At 34.0% G+C, this 18,929-nt stretch overlaps 5 protein-coding genes across 5 annotated transcripts; 2 read left to right on the top strand and 3 right to left on the bottom strand.

Moving 5' to 3' along the window:
• Nucleotides 1–36: 36 nt before the first annotated feature.
• Nucleotides 37–4,195, bottom strand: LOTGIDRAFT_236735 (hypothetical protein; the record flags this gene model as incomplete). Its single annotated transcript, XM_009067805.1, has 6 exons — nt 37–190; nt 628–979; nt 1,284–1,332; nt 2,659–2,737; nt 3,220–3,556; nt 4,175–4,195. 6 exons carry the CDS (start codon nt 4,193–4,195, stop codon nt 168–170), a joined length of 861 nt encoding a protein of 286 aa, XP_009066053.1. The 3' UTR covers nt 37–167.
• An 822-nt stretch (nt 4,196–5,017) lies between these two features.
• On the top strand, nt 5,018–5,803 carry LOTGIDRAFT_236736 (hypothetical protein). Its single transcript, XM_009067806.1, has 3 exons — nt 5,018–5,044; nt 5,208–5,562; nt 5,744–5,803. Exons 2-3 carry the CDS (start codon nt 5,208–5,210, stop codon nt 5,758–5,760), a joined length of 372 nt encoding a protein of 123 aa, XP_009066054.1. The 5' UTR covers nt 5,018–5,044; the 3' UTR covers nt 5,761–5,803.
• Nucleotides 5,804–7,945: 2,142 nt separating this feature from the next.
• LOTGIDRAFT_236737 (hypothetical protein) lies at nt 7,946–9,406 on the bottom strand (the record flags this gene model as incomplete). Its single annotated transcript, XM_009067807.1, has 4 exons — nt 7,946–8,019; nt 8,283–8,601; nt 9,133–9,196; nt 9,369–9,406. The coding sequence occupies 4 exons, from the start codon at nt 9,404–9,406 to the stop codon at nt 8,003–8,005; spliced, it is 438 nt and encodes a 145-aa protein (XP_009066055.1). The 3' UTR covers nt 7,946–8,002.
• Nucleotides 9,407–10,956: 1,550 nt separating this feature from the next.
• Nucleotides 10,957–12,131, top strand: LOTGIDRAFT_169525 (hypothetical protein; the record flags this gene model as incomplete). Its single annotated transcript, XM_009067808.1, has 2 exons — nt 10,957–10,971; nt 11,631–12,131. The coding sequence occupies 2 exons, from the start codon at nt 10,957–10,959 to the stop codon at nt 12,129–12,131; spliced, it is 516 nt and encodes a 171-aa protein (XP_009066056.1).
• A 4,487-nt stretch (nt 12,132–16,618) lies between these two features.
• LOTGIDRAFT_169526 (hypothetical protein) lies at nt 16,619–17,855 on the bottom strand (the record flags this gene model as incomplete). Its single annotated transcript, XM_009067809.1, has 2 exons — nt 16,619–17,182; nt 17,844–17,855. 2 exons carry the CDS (start codon nt 17,853–17,855, stop codon nt 16,619–16,621), a joined length of 576 nt encoding a protein of 191 aa, XP_009066057.1.
• Between the last annotated feature and the right edge of the window lie 1,074 nt (nt 17,856–18,929).

Genomic DNA, 18,929 nt, shown 5'->3' on the forward strand with positions numbered 1-18,929 from the left:
TGCGGACATTGCAATGTGAACAAAATGAACTAAAATACTGTAATATTGAGTTTATTCACAAATAAATAATAGATATATATAATACATCTCATGTATGTATGTTGCGCTCCTTCAATGTATTTTACAATCCAACCGTTAAATATCATCCATCCGTCTCACTCACATTTTTAAACATTCTGTTGACTTTGGTCTAAAATAAAACATAATTATCTCCAGTTAAAGAAATAAGACAAAATGATATCGAATCAAAATTATTTTCGACATTTATATCATGCTGTTGTTTAAATCATCACGATTTATGAAAGCCCAATTCTCGTTTTTACGTCATTGGTAAAAAAAAACCCCGTTACCTAGAACCCCCTGTAGCGAAGCAATTGTTGTCCTGAAATGGGATTCTTATTCTACGAAATAGATGGATAAAGCCAATTGGCTAGTTGATGCGTAAATATGACCTAATTACAATATCAAGCGATTCGCTATTGCTGGATCACAATTCAATATTTGCTAGTACTTCCATAATGATAAAATATTTGATATACAAAGCTTTACTCAATTGGATGCTTATAACATTTGTGGTAGTAAAAGTACCGCGCTTAAAATATTTAAAAGAAACGGGAATACACTTACCAACGTTATTTCCTCCAAGCCAATTCGCAGCTCCTAACCCGTATAAAGATCCAATACCGGCACCTAATAATGGGTTATAAGAACCGTATGAGTTAAAACCAAGACCATGTAAACCAAAACCATTTAAACCACCTAGTCCAAATTTACTTAATCCGCCATAAAACGGACTTATTCCACCAATATGTGGACTAATTCCACCAAAATATGGATTAATCCCACCAAAAAACGGACTGAATGTACCAAGTCCTACAGGGTATCCAATAAACGGGTTCAAACCGATTCCTCCACCATACAAACCAGCCTGTGAGGCGGCAACAAGACAAGCTAGAGCAATAACTACCACGTTTATCATCTGAAATGAATTAAATGCTTAACAGAAAGTCTATCATCGATTCAACTATTTTCAAGATCAAACCCCAATTACGTTTTTGAATTTCAATTAATTACTTTCTCGACCTATGTTTCGTACGTTTGAATTAATTTTCCCGATTTGAATTTTCAAAGCATTTGCTTATGTCCTTAAATAAGGACCTTAAATATATACACATAACATACATGGTTGTAACACGTACATCAAGTTTAGATTTTTAAATTGAATAAGATGAATAACATACCTTGACAGCTTAGATCGTAGTTCAATTCCTATCGTTATCGACCTTATCGTTTCGCCAGCCTTTTATAGTTACGTAAAGTGTCATCACATTCCTACAATATTATCATACAATCTATAATTAAGCATAATTAATCCTTAGTCATGGTATATTTTTTCAATTAAAATCAATTAAACAGTACAGGGTAAGGCTTACCTTGAGGCAATAATATTTGTAAAAGGTAACATCGTGTCAACCTGGAGTGGTCTATGAACGACTACGGAACATCGCGATTTTTCAGATATATAGGATTTGAGGTTACATACAATGTTCATCACTAATTTCAGAACATAACCAGGACAAGAAAAAATATCCAACAGTTTCAAACCGCTTATTTCAATTGTTCAAAGATATAGGTAATTGCCCCATCTTCGGCCTGTACACATGGGAGAATCAAACTGTCCCTTCCCCGAAATCTAATATGTGACTGTTGACGGAAACATATCTTTAAGAAAGACAAACCCTACTCTAAACCTCGAAGACATTGGTTAAATAATATAAATCCTTGCTGTTGTGGCCAAATAAAAACTAGCTAGCAGTCACACTACAATTTGCTTTCAAAATACAACGATGAAATGAGCCTCATTTATAATTTTAATAAAGTTGAAAATATTTGAAAACAAACAAGGCTACCGTCTTAACAGTTTTGTTGACAATAGATATGCTAATATACAATCGTAAAGGAGATACTTTTTCAAAAGCCATTGGCTACAGTGTGTACATCAGTACGGTTTAAATGCAATCTATAACTCAAATGTAAATTATGCTGCCAAATGCTGACAAATGCTGAATTAAACATCTAGTGTAAAATCCGCATCATTATTTTTGTTCTGTTCAGGATCCAAATGAAACTGTATTGCTCACATATAGTTCACAGTCGTCCAACTTTCATTTTATCTGATTCAGGTGAACTTTGGATTTCAGTTGGTCATAACTTCTTGTAAAACTTTGCTAACGCAAAGGAGGTATTAGATATTTATATTGGCTTCAGAAAAAAAATTCAAATTTTTAAAATATTTATTGACAAATTATTACAATCATGACAATTACAATGATCGGTGTCCCGTGGGGATTATAGATGCACACTGGAAAGATTTCATTCTGTGACTAGGATGCTGATACCCATCTAAAAGGGCTTCTTTTTTAATTAAATATTCATCCAGACGAATAGTCTTAAAGTTTGTTAACCTACGCTTTAAGCCTCGAAAGATTTCGAGTTATTGAAACGAATCAATCATCTTGCCCTTCAGGAGGCTGCCTGATTTTCACGTCAATAATTTTAAGTAGTCGAAAGCCCATCCATAATTAAATTCGAAATAAAATATTGCGCAAAAGTTCCAGGATATGCTTTGCCAATTATGTGGTGAAAATAAACCTATACCTGTGTAAGGCGCTCACTTGTTGGCTAAATAAACAGCGACGAAGGGAGCTGATTAGGCTCCATGTGACAGGTCGGTTACCTGAAGGAAAAACATTGGATTCATTTCAACAGGTCGTGGGCCTTCAGAGCTAAAGATATGTAAGCCGTTTCTCCAGCTCCAGCATTATATTGTACTACATTTCTGTTATCAAATACTATTACCATTTTCCAGAAATTATGTGCCCAAGATGAACAAGTAACTTTTTCTCATATCCAGCAAAAACCTAATAGATATTTTTTCTTTATTTAAATAACCGTCTGACCTGAAAATTAAATATAGGGGAATTAAGTATTACAGGAATAATCAAATAATAGTTTGAACACAAAACAAGTGTGATCAAACCTTGCTATGGTAGTTAAAATACGGGCTTTAAAGTATTATCCTGAATGGTTATATTATAAACATGTAAGTTATATGCAATATGCATATATAGATAGTAAAAGAAATCAATATTAACTCGTGTAATGTTTTGAATGTGGACTTTAGTATCAAACTACTTAATTAAAAGAAAAAGAACTTACTATTTGCGGTGTTTCCTGTGGCACCAATTGGTCCTAAACCTGCGAATCCTCCCATTGCACCATAAGGAGTCATGCCAGCCATCATTCCAAGACCGCCCATCATTCCTAGGCCACCCATACCAAATCCTCCGTACATGCCTGGGTACATTCCATACATGCCCATCATATAAGGATTCATCATACCCATTCCATACATACTTAACATAGGGTTCATCATACCACCATACATCATTGGGTTCATCAACATACCAGCTCCTAACATACCCATACCACCATAGCCTGCTGATGTAACAGCAATTAAACTAGCTAGAGCAGCAACAACAACCAGTTTCATCATCTGTAAAATGAATGAAAATATTTGAAAACATGCTTTTCTTCGATAATTTCTAGATTTTTTGAAATGGCAATTTTTGTCAGTAATGAAAACAAAACGTTTTACAAATGTAAGCTGTTCTACCTTTGAGATTTTTTTTTGAATTCTTCAATACAGCGTGAACTGAAGATGTTGAGAAACCGAGCAGGTTAAATAGTATATTACACGGAAGTCTTACATCTTGTCTTATTAAGTATTATACCTACTTATTGAGTAATATGATGACATACATAACATACAATATCAATTAAGATTTTTTTAGCTAAATAATTATTGCCTTAATGATCTCTTTGTTCATTATCAGAAAAGATGGAAATCGGATCATTAGATCTAATTCACTGGTTCCGCTTGATTTTGTGTACATATCATTTCATTGCACAGATTCCTATTAATTGTTAGTGCCAATTATGTTTGATGGCCTGACAAAATTTCATCCATCAAAGACAGACAATTTTTCTCGAAATTGATTGGCACAACTCTTCACACAAAGCTTTTGAAAGGATGGGGCTCATTATATTTATGATTTGTGCACATGTACTAAGCTTAACAAAGGCCAGATTCATTTTCGAGAAGATTACATACTTTCTCACAGATGTTCAGCATGGTAGGAATTCAACGTAATTAATTCAATATTTATTGTGTGCGGGTCTATTCGATTGTGTCTAAGAGGCGAAATTGTACTGGAGGATTCTTTGATCTCCAATTGGTACCTTAAGTGATGCAAATCGGTAGCCGGCATGGGAAAATATGTCATTAATTTTGTGAACAAAACCAGAATGATATGATCGTTACATAACATATCATTGGGAGAAGTAGGGTCAATAAAACTTTGCTTTGTATCAGTGCAATGTTGTCCAGTATAGCTCCCAAATTTTGCGACATCCCTTTCAAATATTTCGTTGTATTTATTACTTGTTTTTTTTTGTGTGAGTCCAAAAGGACTCGTGTTATGTATAATTTTACTCTAAATCTGCATGTATTTTCACCAAAACCTTGGTATCTATATATTCTTTCCATTAAAAGTTTTTAACCCTGTTAATGGTTGGAAGATGACAAGTTATTGTCTGTCTCCAGATAGGTTAGAAGGATGTCAACTAACTCATGCATACAACCTTGATCAATAAAGATTTGTAGCCTGTAGAACTCTTGAAGGTATTAGAGCTGTTTCTAGTACAAACTAAATTTTATTCATTATTACATTCTTCAATTTTTGTATACACATTTCATTGAAATGATACATCCGTACTTTTTTACAATTTGTACTTTTAAACAATTATTTGAAAATGAATATTGATTGCTACTTATGTTGTCATATTACTCAATAATTAAATCAGTATAACATTTTATAAGACGAGGTGTAACGACTTCCGTGTAATATACTATTTAAACTACTCCGTTTCACATCATCTTAAGTTCATTCTGTATCGAAGAATTCAAGTAAACCTTTCCAAGGTAATATATATTACAGCTGAAAGTTTTTTCAAATAAGACAACAAATTAGTCCTTCAAAATACTAATTTTCATATGGAAGTTGCTTTGTAGAATATGTTGAAAATTGTGCAAGGAAGGTACTTAAATTGATCATGTTTTAAATACTGCTCTATATATTTTACAGATGATGAAACTGGTTGTTGTTGCTGCTCTAGCTAGTTTAATTGCTGTTACATCAGCAGGCTATGGTGGTATGGGTATGTTAGGAGCTGGTATGTTGATGAACCCAATGATGTATGGCGGTATGATGAACCCAATGATGTATGGTGGTATGATGAACCCTATGTTAAGTATGTATGGAATGGGTATGATGAATCCTTATATGATGGGAATGTACCCAGGCATGTACGGAGGATTTGGTATGGGTGGCCTAGGGATGATGGGTGGTTTAGGAATGATGGCTGGTATGACACCTTATGGTGCCATGGGAGGATTTGGGGGTTTAGGACCAATTGGTGCTGCAGGAAACTCCGCTAATAGTAAGTTCTTGTTTTTTTCTGATGATAAATTTTTGAATGAAAATTTTCTCAATCATGTTTAACGTTGCAAAAATATTACCCAAGAACGAAATACAAGTTACTAATTTTTTTTATTCCACTAAGAGACAAATACCTTCATTGGACATTTAAATATATATATATATTTCATCTTTTTTTCCAGGTCAGACGATTGTCTAATTACTAGTTTTAATCGGTGTAAATAAAACATATTTTGTTCATATAACGGTGTATCAATATCCCCAGTTTAGTGCTTTTAGATCGAAAGCTTACGCTTGGTAACTGAAATACAGGTGAAAATAGTCTTAACTAAGCTTAATCATAATGATCATTCATGTCATGATGGATCAGAATATGTCTAAAGCTTTAGTTGGGTTGATTCTGAAATCGCTAGAATATTGCAGCCCGTCTTTAGATGGATACAAGGTGATTTTGTCTCTTTATACTGGCCAAAAGTGCCTTTCCATTACATCATCAACTCCAAGTGGCGATGAAAATCAAATTCGAATGTTAATTACAGTCCTTAGCTCTTCGCTCAATGTAATTCCCTTAATATTTCGTGGTTCCTGTTCGAGGGTTGGCTGAAAAGTCCCGCACGAAATCAAAAGTTTTCATTTCATTCTGGGAAACTGTTGAAAGGCTGACCACAAACAATGATAGCTTTATCGATTTATGAATCATTTTCGTTGTTGAACAAAACTTCTATAGCGAACGTGCGTTGGTCAAATTCGTTGGTCAGCAAAATATCTTCCATTGATAGTCTGGTCTTTTCAAGGAAGTCGAGTAACAGATTTCCTTTAGAAAATTTTGTCATTCCCAACTGGGAGAAAATGTGCTCAACCGCCTCATGATTGATGCCCATAAAACCGGTCAATCGTCGATCAGCAATCACCATGTCCATAGGGTCAAAACCAACCCCATTCGTCATACTTCCTCGGGCCTGTGGTAACACAAGTGAGAAAATTTAAGTATTCATAGCCAAATATTGTCCAATCAAAATTGGCCCTACTGTAATGGTAGCAAATTTCAGCTAATTAAAACAAATAACTCATTATGACGTTTTGTTTGCAAACGTATACAAAACGAAAGCAGCGTGTCATTACATATTTTGATGATTATGTACGGTACAGAATTGAGTGAGATTTTCGTCAAAGAATTTGAATCCGAGAGAAAAGAATGTGTTCTTATCTTTTCAAACGGGTGGCGGCAAAGCGGTGTTGTGTTTTGTTTACATGACCTCATTTCCGTTCTAGAACCGACCTGATGAGTCAGATTAAAATGCCACCAATCTCATTTCCACGCCCCCCCCCACCCCCCAAAACGAACTGTACTAGGCGTAGTTTAATACATGTAAAAACCCGCATTCATGATACGATGCACCATGCCATGCGTCCGGTTAAGTTTTTCGCGAATGGTTGCTGTTGAATGAAGGGGCACTATTTGTGTTTGATTAAGCCCTGAATGCAGGTATTTCATGGCTGTTTTACAGTCAGTTTTGATAATCCCTGATGAATTCAATGGGCTGGTTCACAAAATGGTCGGGTTCAAAGACAATATTGACACTACAAGTGCTGTTCTTATGTCTATAATTCATTAAACAATCTTACTTGTTTGTGTCATACGCGCCACCGACTACTATTATATCAACTGCCCATTCACCATAGAAAGTTGCAAAATTTGACATTACTAAGCTCATACAGTCTATGCTGCACAAGGTGGCACTTTTACCAATCGAGCGAATGCACATTGCCTATGCTACAGTTATTTTGTTGACATTATAGACGATAAACAGGATAGAGATAAACGCTACGACAATCCGCAGAGCAGAACTACTGTGCACCGGTCATTCGACCGTACACAACAGCGACATAAGACCAATAATAATGACCGTCAAGAAATTTTTACCTTTCTTGACCATATTTTAATTTAATATTTCAGTTCAGAAAGGCAAGGTCATATCGAAATAATACGTTAGGAAAATAACAGTTCCATGATAAGAACTGTCAAGCATTAGCTTAGAAGTTAAACTTTTAAGTGGTAATCAGCTAGTGAAATTGTATGAAATTGATGTGAGATATTGAATTCCGGTACGAATTCTTTTTCATCTTTGCACTTTTTGACCAACGCGTCAAAATGGGGAAACGGGGTTGAAAACAGAATATCTAGTCCCCAAGACTGGTTAGTGCTTGGGTTTTATATTATTCACTGGACTTCAGAATTTGGTCGTTAATGAACAATCATATATTGGGGAAACGGGGTTGACAAGGAAGTATCTAGATTTCAAGACCTATGACTTGTGCAAATATCTAGGTTAGCAAATAGACGGGTTTCATCACTGGCTTTATGAAGAAAAAAATTCACTGTTGTAGAAATCAAGTTTGCTTTATTTATACCAATTCATCAAACAATTTAAAAAAAATTATTAGACAACCGTCTGACCTGAAAAACAAAACGAAATTTTAAGGTATAATTTCAGTGATCATAAAATAGAAAGTCCTCGTGAATTTAGTTATCAGTTATTTCTATTTGACTGCAGTTCATTCCGTTCTGCCGACATATATTAATTATCAAAAGGAGTAGTTTTTGAGGCGACGATTAACTTTCTAAGATCAGACATATTCGCTATTTTTTTATAATGCCAGCTTTTTTTAAAGCATATTATTTGTCAATAATCACTTTAATTTTATGTAAATAAAACTTACTATTTGCGGTGTTCCCTGCAACGCCAATTGGTCCTAAACCCCCAAATCCACCTATGACACCATAAGGAGTCATACCAGCCATCATCCCCAGGCCACCCATACCAAATCCTCCGTACATGCCTGGGTACATTCCATACATGCCCATCATATAAGGATTCATCATACCCATTCCATACATACTTAACATTGGGTTCATCATACCACCATACATCATTGGGTTCATCAACATACCAGCTCCTAACATACCCATACCACCATAGCCTGCTGATGTAACAGCAATTAAACTAGCTAGAGCAGCAACAACAACGAGTTTCATCATCTGAAAAATAAAGAAATGAGTAATGAAATAAATATTTTTTATTACAAATCAGGAGATTGACGCCTGTGTAATAATTATATCCATATTACACTTATGTGAAATACGGGCTGAACCATTTTTGTTTCTATCTCGCTTTTCGCATTCTAAGCTTTAATAACACAAATGATAATGAATAACCATTTAACCATATTTAAAAACATGTTTAATCACCCATGGGCTATAATTCCTACAATCAATACCGCTTTTACCTACTTTAACGACAAAGTTACGGGTTGACCGATGTATAATAGGAAATTGCCTATGACATCATCGTATGTTTATTCTTATTTTCCCTCATTCATTCATTATACTGTTCTTATGGGCAGAATGTTAGACAGGATAATGTCCTGTTTCTTGTGCCTTATTCTGACCCATTACAATAAAAGATTTATTATTATTATTATTATTATTATCACATTCTATGGGGATTCCCAGTGAGTATTACATGAACGTGGGTCGAATCATATTAATATGACGAATTGTGTGTTTTACCTGAACAATCAACTTACAGTTGACAAAAATAGTATGTGATAAAAGGCCAACCGCACTCGTGTGTCTGTAGGTTTTCAATATTACACTCTGGGCTTGACGTAGTTATATCACAAAATTGCATGTGCCACACTCATGATATTACTGTGCCAATCCCCTCCTGCAATATTGAAACCTATAAACACACATGTTCGTTTCGACCATTGTATTGGTAATATTGAATTATGCATATCCAATACCTGTTGGAGAAGCCATTAACAGCACAACTGTTGTGCATGTCACAATGAATGATGGTTACCTTTCTCTACTCACAAAGAAGACTTTCAATTCACATTCACTTAATAATATCCTTTTTACTTCATGAAGTTAAGAAAATAAGGACCACATCTTCGATATGTTATATCATTCACACATTACCAAAGTGTTATAGTACAAACCTTTGTGTATTTTCTTGAATTCTTGTTTTCAACAGAAAGAACTGAAGAATTAGGGAGTAGCTTGAGTTTATATAGGAAAGAATGTGTAATATTCAATAGATTATGTATTTATTATGTAAATTTAATCACGTTTATCAGTCTAAGTAATAAGATGTAATATATGTATTATAAATCATATTAATTGGTTTAAATTAAAATAAACACACACTCATAATACTTTCAGTCGTTTAACAACTTGAGAATTGAAACACTGGAAACTTAAATTTGGCTTTTAACATAATTGAAACTAACCATTCGTACATCTACTTTTAGATAAAACATTAAACAAAAAAAACCAATTACAAAATCATGGTGGTGGATATCAATATTTAAAAAAAAGTAACAAATAATATATGTCTTAAATATTTTCAAAATCATTCCACCTGATGAAGTCGTCTAAAAGACGACGACGAAAGGTAGTATAATAAAATACTTTAGTCAGTGTTTAAAAGGTGTTTTGTTAATTCTTTTGTTATCCATGCAAAAAATAGAATAGGAGCCATTGGCAAGTAGTATCGTTTAAACGATAGAAAGGACTTCATTAAGCATGATTGGAATTTGAAAAATTCAAATTTATAGCAGAAAAGCGTATTTATTCCAAATTTATAGGTACAATTATCCCAAGAGTACTCTGAAGAATAACTTAAAGATTTTGTTTGATTTGAATTTTTTTTTTTAGGAAAGCGTTACATTTTTATGTAAAATCACAACGATATGAAAATATTATGCAGTGCTGGGTGACTGCAGCATTAGAAACATAGCGCTTTATTGTAAAATTCATATAATCATATAACTTTGTAATAGAAAAGTGGGTTATTATAAAAACATGACTGTAATTGCCAGTAGTAATTGAAATTTTGTCGCAACATCTCTAACAAAAATATATCGTTAGCCACATTAAACATTAATATCAAGGAAAAAACCTTGTGAATAGGAAGGTGTCACTACGACTATCCCATTTAACTTTCTTTAAATTAGGGATTCCCATCAGCTACCCATTAAATCTCTTCACGGCGTCATTTCATTCATAATTTGAAATCAGAGGATCGGATTGATCCGTGTCACAAATTACTTCCCATACTTCTATTTATTGATTTCTTAGTATTCCTCCTCTTTTCCCACCCTCATCACCAACATTGAAAAATATGCTATTTATAAATATCTAAAAGTATCCCACAACATTGCGTTTTACATCTTATGATGACAAAATCACTTCCCGACCCTTTCCATCATGACTATTGAGCAATATTTTGCTATAAAAGTGATGTTGGAGAACGTTAGAATCAAAACTTGAACAAATTGTCAAAGTGTTGAATTTTTTGCATTGATACAAATTGTCAATACATTTAACATGAAGACTCTGCTGGTAAGTACTATTTTACATTTCAGCCAAATTTAATAATACATGTTATAATCCTTGTGAGAGCAAGACTAGAAGGAAAATCGATTCAGATATTGTTAATTGAAGCTGATAGTAACATCCATTGCAAAATCAGAATTGATTGAGCATTTTCCAACAGAGGATTCAATAAATTATGGTTTTCTTTTTATTATTTGTCGAAGTAACTTACGGAAAAGTTTAATTATTATCCTTCCCAAAATCATGTATTGGTCGCAGATTATAAGTTTTGTTTGTTTTATATTCCAAAATATTAATTTTTTTTTGGGATCAAACTAGTAGAAATAGCGTTATAATTCTGTACAAGGTAGATATTGTCTTGTCTATCTCGGCTGTCCGACTTAATGTTTTAAGTATCCTTTACGATCGTAATTTAAGGAAACTGAAGGGCTGATGGCTACAGCTGAAATATTAAGTCCGTTTTTGCCAATAACAGATGCAAAAAAGGCCAAAGATATATATATTGCAGACGAAAGGGGCATTTATGAGCTCCACAGCGATACCTACAGCTTAAGTTTAGCTCTGCTAACTGGGAAAGCAAATATTTAGACAATCTTTCTTTATCCTTTTAGTATCGATAATGATAAAACTGTTCACCGATACGTTTATACGTTTGAATATTTCAGAGCGTAATTGCTGTTGTACTTGCTGCATTAACTGTTGTGAATGGAGGGTCTCAAAATTGCGTAGATCCACCACATAATATCATTAACAAGAATTACAACACAAATCTAGAAAATGTGACCACCGTTCAGATTCGATCAGAGTACATTAAAACCAGAAGATATCGGGTTGCAGGTGACACAAGTTGCAAGGCTGGTGGACGCAGATACGGTAAACACGCAGTTTGTCCAGTCTACTATGTCCTGAACACTGATGTAAACCGAATTCCTCAACGCCAATATGAACAGATATGTTCATGTTCCAGTCCACCAACCAGCGATGGTGGAGTATCCCTTGTTGAATGCAGGGCCGTTATTAAGCATTTACCTGTCCTACGAAGAACTGGTTGTGCTGGTGGTATCTACAACTTCACCCTTACGTTAGAAGCATTCCAGACCGGTTGTGAAACTGTTCAACCCAACATCCGATACGTTCCTGTCGATACCCCCAAATCACCGGAGTAATAGTACCCTGCTGTAACCGATACACCATGATTATGAATGAAAGGAATAGTTTTATTCAATGTCATATATCGGTTTTCAAATCTAAAATCAATTAGTAGATCATATTGGTCTGTTGGTGTAAACTTATTTTAAGTATATTATATATTTGTTTCAAAAAGAAATTGCTTTTTTTGCCAAATGCTTATATCCTTTGCTTTGCTGTAACCGATACACCATGATTATGAATGAAAGGAATAGTTTTATTCAATGTCATATATCGGTTTTCAAATCTAAAATCAATTAGTAGATCATATTGGTCTGTTGGTTTAAACGTTTGAGTTTATTTAAAGTATATTATATATTTGTTTCAAAAAGAAATTGCTTATATCCTTTGCTTTGTTTCATATTAAAATTTTAATATTATCTTTCTTAGAAATATGAATAATATATTTGTTTAACTCAATTAGTAGATCATTTTAGTCTGTTCCAGTTTATTTATAACCCTCTATATTTTTTTCAATTTTTCTTTCGTGAAAAATATTTCAAAATTCTTAAATTTTGCTAAATTTAATTTCTACTTCTTTTGCCTTTTCTTCCATAGTCAAATTTGAATATTATCCTCCTTACAAATAATGCATTTGTTGAAATCAATTAATAGATCATTTTGGTTTGTTGATTTATCGTTTATTTATCACCAAATGTATTTTTTTTAAATTCAAATTTTCCTTTGTAATGATATGAGAAATTTCTTAATTTTTATTAATTTAATATATATTTCCTTTGATTTGTCTTCCATATTAAATATGACTATATTCTTTCTTACAAAATAATAATTATGTATTTGTTGATTTATTGCACGATGTAACACTAATATGAAATAAAGGATCACTTATGAATTTCGGGTTACTATATTAACTAGATTATCTTCCGATTTTCCTCAATACGAATAATTACTTTTTTGACTTATTAATCCTATGTGCATAGGAAGTGGCCTACAACTGTGGGTGGGAGAGAGTCACGTTTCATATCATTTCCGTAATTCACACTGTGATGATCTGCGTTGAAATTTACCGGATTATCCGTAGCGTTATACAAAATGAAATGAATGGAGTTTTAAGTCCTACTTTTCTGCACCTTGTGGGCTAATGAAGACGGGCAACGCCATGCAGGGTGCCATGAGGGAAATTTTTCCAGGACAGCGGCATTAGCCTGCTCATTTTCAATTTACAACTGTCGAAGGATCTTTAACGTGCATAGGCGGACTCGGTTTAGTGCCAGCCCCTCTTACCTGCATCACTGACATGGGGAAACAGAGTTGAAAAATCCGAATGTATTTATCGACCTATGCCCTATGCCCTATGACCTACCCTGGACCTTCGGGTAAGCGAGCAAGTAGCGTTATTCAGCTGAGCAGAGTAGATAATTGCGATTGAAAATGTAGGGTTAAAGAGGTTGTAAGAAGGTTTTTGCTAAAATGTGTATGTGTATTGAGGACACTAAGAGCATCAAATTGCAACATTCCAATTTTCAGTCAGACGTCTGTACTTCCTGCAATTCAATCAAAATATATTTTGATGAAAAAAAATTCGCAAATATTCTTGTATTTCATAAGGCCCTTCGTGATTATTGACACTTTACCATCCCTTTAAATGGATAATAATTGGTCTTTTATTCTGAATTTTTCGAAATTACCTTCACAATATAGAGAGTTTCCTGTAATGAAAAAGTATGTAAATTGTCGTAATTAGATACGAAAATAAATTCCGCTCATACTTATAATCCATAGGACAATAAACCGAGTCCACGTGTGGCACAGGCTGTGTACTTTAAAAGATCTTGGCAAAACGTCCCTCATTGCACCCTGCATGGCGTTGCCCGTCTTCATTAGCCCACAAGGTGCAGAAAAGTAGGACGTAAAAATTGAATCATTTCATTTCATTTATATTCATAATATATCTGGTCTTACATTCCAACGGCGTCGTCATCAAACCCTTTACATGAAATATTGCTGACTAAAACATTCATTAGTGATGAGAACGTCTATTGGTTTCACAATATTGGTTTTCATTTTGCTCACATAAGTTTTGTGGTGAGCTAGTTGGCAGCACGCTTGATCTAGAATGCTGACTTGGCCTTTCGTAGGTAAGGCCATGATATCTGTAAACATCATGGAGTTGAAGCTCATGGAGACGGAATGGTCGCTGCCTTTTGTTGCTTACAAGTTTCAAATATGGTCGACGTCTGTGATGAACTCAATTGTGCATAGGGGTTGGATGCTCAAAGGTTACCTACAGGAGGTAAAAAAGGCGGTATTAGCCTAATTGTTGGCAAATGGTGTTGTAGAATGTAAAATATCTCTACTGCTACTTCATATCCATCTGACCAAAGCCTATGTGTTCCCTGTGCTTTTTCAGTGGGGATATAATATTTAAGTATGCATAAAGTGTTATGCCTGGATTGTGGTGGCAAGTGGTACCTATGTGTTCAAATCTACAAATGCTCGATGGTCGACTTTGTAATCTATTACTACATGGGTCCCAGAAAGTTGCTCACAGGAAGCACTATAATTGGACGCAGGTAGGATGACTGTTCTGGGTGCCCGTACATCATCATGAATAACTTTTGGTGGTTTTTAGGAATACGAATTCCGCAGCCGTTTTCTAGACAGTTTATTGCTTTTAAGATTTACTGGTGTTTCAATATTTTATTATCCACATCCCTAATTAAGCACCTTGCAAATTTTGTTTTTTTTTGATAATTGTATCATTCGTAGTTGATCAAGATAGGGGATTTTGAACCAGGATTTGAATTAGTTAGACAGACAGATTTCGAATGTGTCAGAATGTCTTGCAAATGGTTTTGCATCAAACTATCAGGTCAAAGTTCGCCTTGTTTCGATTCAAAGGTAAGTAACACAGAAGCGAGGTAAATATCTTGAACTCAGGCATGCATACAATGTATTCATGATAAAATATTAATTTATTCATTTGACGTCGAAATATTGTCTCGTCAATCCGGTGAAGAGTGGAGGACGCACACCTACTATGTCCCGAAAGTGACGCGTATTTTGTATAGAAAAATGTTATACAAGTTTTCAACACATTTAAGGAATGCGATAGCGAGGTAAAAGTCTTCCAAAATATTCCGAAACATCTGCCTCTATTCCAGCTGGTGATATTTTGACCAGTTTAGGCTGGAGTGTGCGTTAATATTAAATTAGCTTTACGATGACAAAATTAGTATTAGGCATCACATAACTTTCGTTTTGTTAGTATCAGTGACTCTGTGACATTTGGTTGAGCAAGCAGTTTTAAATGGCCGACGAGAAATCAGTTTCGTTAAAAAAGTCTTTGACGGAACCGCTGACGTGGCCTAAATGGTGTCAGAGGATTGTGATGGTATGACTGAACTACAAAAATATCCACCTTTCCTAATATATCTGGGTTTGGTGTATCCAATTGAAACAAATAGGTTTAAAACACCCGCATCTGCGGAAAATACCCACAAAACAGAGCCTAGATTTTCTGCCTAGCTATCAGAGGCAGATGTTTCGGTCTGGATGTGATAATGACTAATTTGACAAAATGGCAGTGTTTATTGCAAACGACCAAATAAAAATTGCTGATGAATGTCTTAATCTGGTTTTGTGGGATTATTGTGGAGTATACAACCACATCAAGGAATATTGATGCACTCTCCCGATCTTTTTTGGAGTATCTCGTCACATATGATGTTAGGATGAGGATTTTTTTTATAAATTGGATACATTATCTGAAATTCTGTCTTGGCGTATAAAACTACGTGGGATTTTGGATATAATATACGATTTCAATTATGATTACAAGTGTTTAATTAATAACATATTAAATAACAATGAAAAAAGAAATATCAAAATATAAAGCTTTTTTTGATTTAATACATAATAATTCTCATTGTGAGAATTAAATAACCGAATACTAGACTAGAAAACATCATTTGAGCAGTATTATACAAAACAACATTTGGCATGAAGCATAGAATGTGATTAATATAATTATTTCTTTTTTAAAGTTGTTATAATAACCCAATACAAATCAATATGATTTACCTAATAACTCTCGTACTAAGAGTTTGTTATGAATTCTCTTATTAATTCCGATTATGATGTTCATTTTAAAGGTTACATAGTAACTACGATAACTAACAATAACAGCATAATGAAACAAACGTATAATAATGATATTGAAATACTGTAAATTAACGCACAGAGATGGATATAAATTGGAGAAAAGATTCCTTTGAATTCCCATTCAGGTACGACTCAAACATAGCACTTACACAACAAGCACACGTGAGACACTAAGCTTGCAATCTTAATGTTCCCAAACATTTTGAAGCAAATCTGATTCATGTGGTTGGAAACATGAAGAGCATTTGTGCTAAATAAATAAATGAATATTTTGATTTATTATGCAATTTATGAGACAGATCGTGCCAAGTAATTTGTATTCCCATTAGTACAAATATGCTTAGATAGGCGAAACAGGTTGGAGGGATATATAACGTTCTGGACCAGACAGAGCTACACATCCAATCCGAACAGGTTCCCACACGGCTTCATATATAAATGTGTTATGTTCTTCATCACATCCTGTTCGACGAAGAACCTTGGTGTAATAGTTTTTCGTTTGGCATTCCACTCGTGTATCTTTTAAGATATCCATCTGTGGCCAAGCACAAGAACAAACAGCTTCTAAAAATGAATTCGGAATCCTGTTTTCATCTACATTTAAAACGTAATACACGGGGCACAGTTCGTTGTCGGATGACTTTTGGCATATTTTGGATCCACCGGAAACATAATGGTGTGTGTCGATGTACTCGGGTGGGACGTCTGTTATGTTCTTTCCATTAATTAAATCTATTGAAAAGGCATCTCTTAATGCAGCTGGTCGAATTACTTCTTTTCTCAGTTGACACAAATTCTTTGGCATTTTACACTGAGTTCGTCGATGTGAATTTGCAATGGTCCTTCCCTCTGATAAACATTTCAGAAAATATGGCATTATGATAAGAAGAAGTGTTAAGGCTACCTGGAAGAAACATAACCATAATTAAACACATGGTTGAGTAAACAATTACCAATCAAAACCGATCTGAACCGAAAGATGTCTTTAAATACCAAATTTTACCGACATTTTGCTCGATACATATTGAGTATAATGATATGCATTCGATTAGATTTAGCGTATAATGTATGAACACTTGTTTCAATTTTTGATGTAACTGTTTTACATCATTACCACAAAGCGAATTGTTAGGTCAGTAGAAAACGACAAAAAGCAACAAAGGCAAGCCAGGCCCCTAGTCAACAGGATTTAGCATTCATGATAACAAATACTTTGTAGTGTGTGTACGGAAAATTCAATGAAATTACTTCTCTGTTATCTTACACCTATTATATTAAATAGACAGCTGTGGCAGGTTTTTTTATATATTAACTTGTAATAATACGTAATGAATATATAATGACAAAAGATCATTTACTTCCCATTGAGATAGGGAGTATCGCATCACTTTAACATTCAAATACCTACACTTTTACACACACACAAAAAAAAATTGAACCTTATAATTCATAATAAAGGGTGTAAGAAGTTTTGTGATCTAAAATAAAAAAAATGCTGTTTTGTCAAATCAATCTGATGAATTTCATTGGTAGCATATTAAAATGAAGTAAAATGCACTACGTACCTTGAAAGACATAGCTGTTCTTTTGTCGTATTGATATGGAATAAACAAGATTCCATTTCGAACTTATATATAACTATTCTGAACGTCATATCTAAATTTACCTGTGAAAATATTTTGAAAATGAAATTCTTCTTGAAGTAGTAAAGGAAGCGTTAAAAAACCGGCGATATCAGCCAATAAGATTACCAGATCTCTTGACTTCCCTTTATGTACAATGATAATATGGGGTGAATATAGAAATATATCGTGTTCACTGAATTATTACGATAAAGACGGTAAACAAAACAAATCAGAAATTTTCCTTGATCTTCTTCAATTACACATACATGCAATCGTTACTAAACAATTCAGCCAACAAGAAATTAATTTACCTTTCCGTGATTGAACCACGTGTAATAGTATATTTTTCGTCAGGCTTCTTCAAAAATACACGTTTTCCTGCCTGCTTAAAACACAAGTATTACACTATTATACTCCTATAAATATAACGTTTTTTTCTGATAGAGACGTATTGCAATATGGAGTCAAATTTCGTTGAAGTGGGCACAGATCCTAAAGCTAACCATTACAAAAACCTAAAAGCAGCTGCACTCAAAGATATGCAAGATATGGCCATTCCTCTTGCCCGTAAACAAGTCATCCTTACGCATATCTGTTTTATACAGCAGACATTTACATAATCTAATCGTAAATCGTATTCAAATGAGATGATTTACACAATATTATTAAGATATGTAATTTGTTAAAGCTCATACAAGTATCTCAAATTACCACTAATCAGATAAATGAATTGACCTTCTAATGATAAAGCTGATCAGTTACACAACCCCTGTAAGTTATGAATTTAAGTGTAATAATAATGGGACCGAATTGCGTTTTTTAACACAATATTTCGATGAACAATTATAATAAAAAATACATGTGTATAAGATAAGATGGTTATGGACCAGTTCATAACCATAAGATGTAAAGTTACTGCAGTGTAATTAGAATGTGTATTTCTATCAATTGGAGTGTTTTGGCCCACAGACAGCATTTCATTTTGAGCCCTATTACCTCAACTTGCGACCAATATGCAGCATTTTA

The sequence above is a fragment of the Lottia gigantea genome, assembly GCF_000327385.1.
Source record: "Lottia gigantea unplaced genomic scaffold LOTGIsca_86, whole genome shotgun sequence".
NCBI lineage: Eukaryota > Metazoa > Mollusca > Gastropoda > Lottiidae > Lottia > Lottia gigantea.

What these genes read in the sequence shown, in the direction of transcription:
- LOTGIDRAFT_236736 (XM_009067806.1), top strand. Translation starts at nt 5,208, where the DNA reads ATGATGAAACTGGTTGTTGTTGCTGCTCTAGCTAGTTTAATTGCTGTT.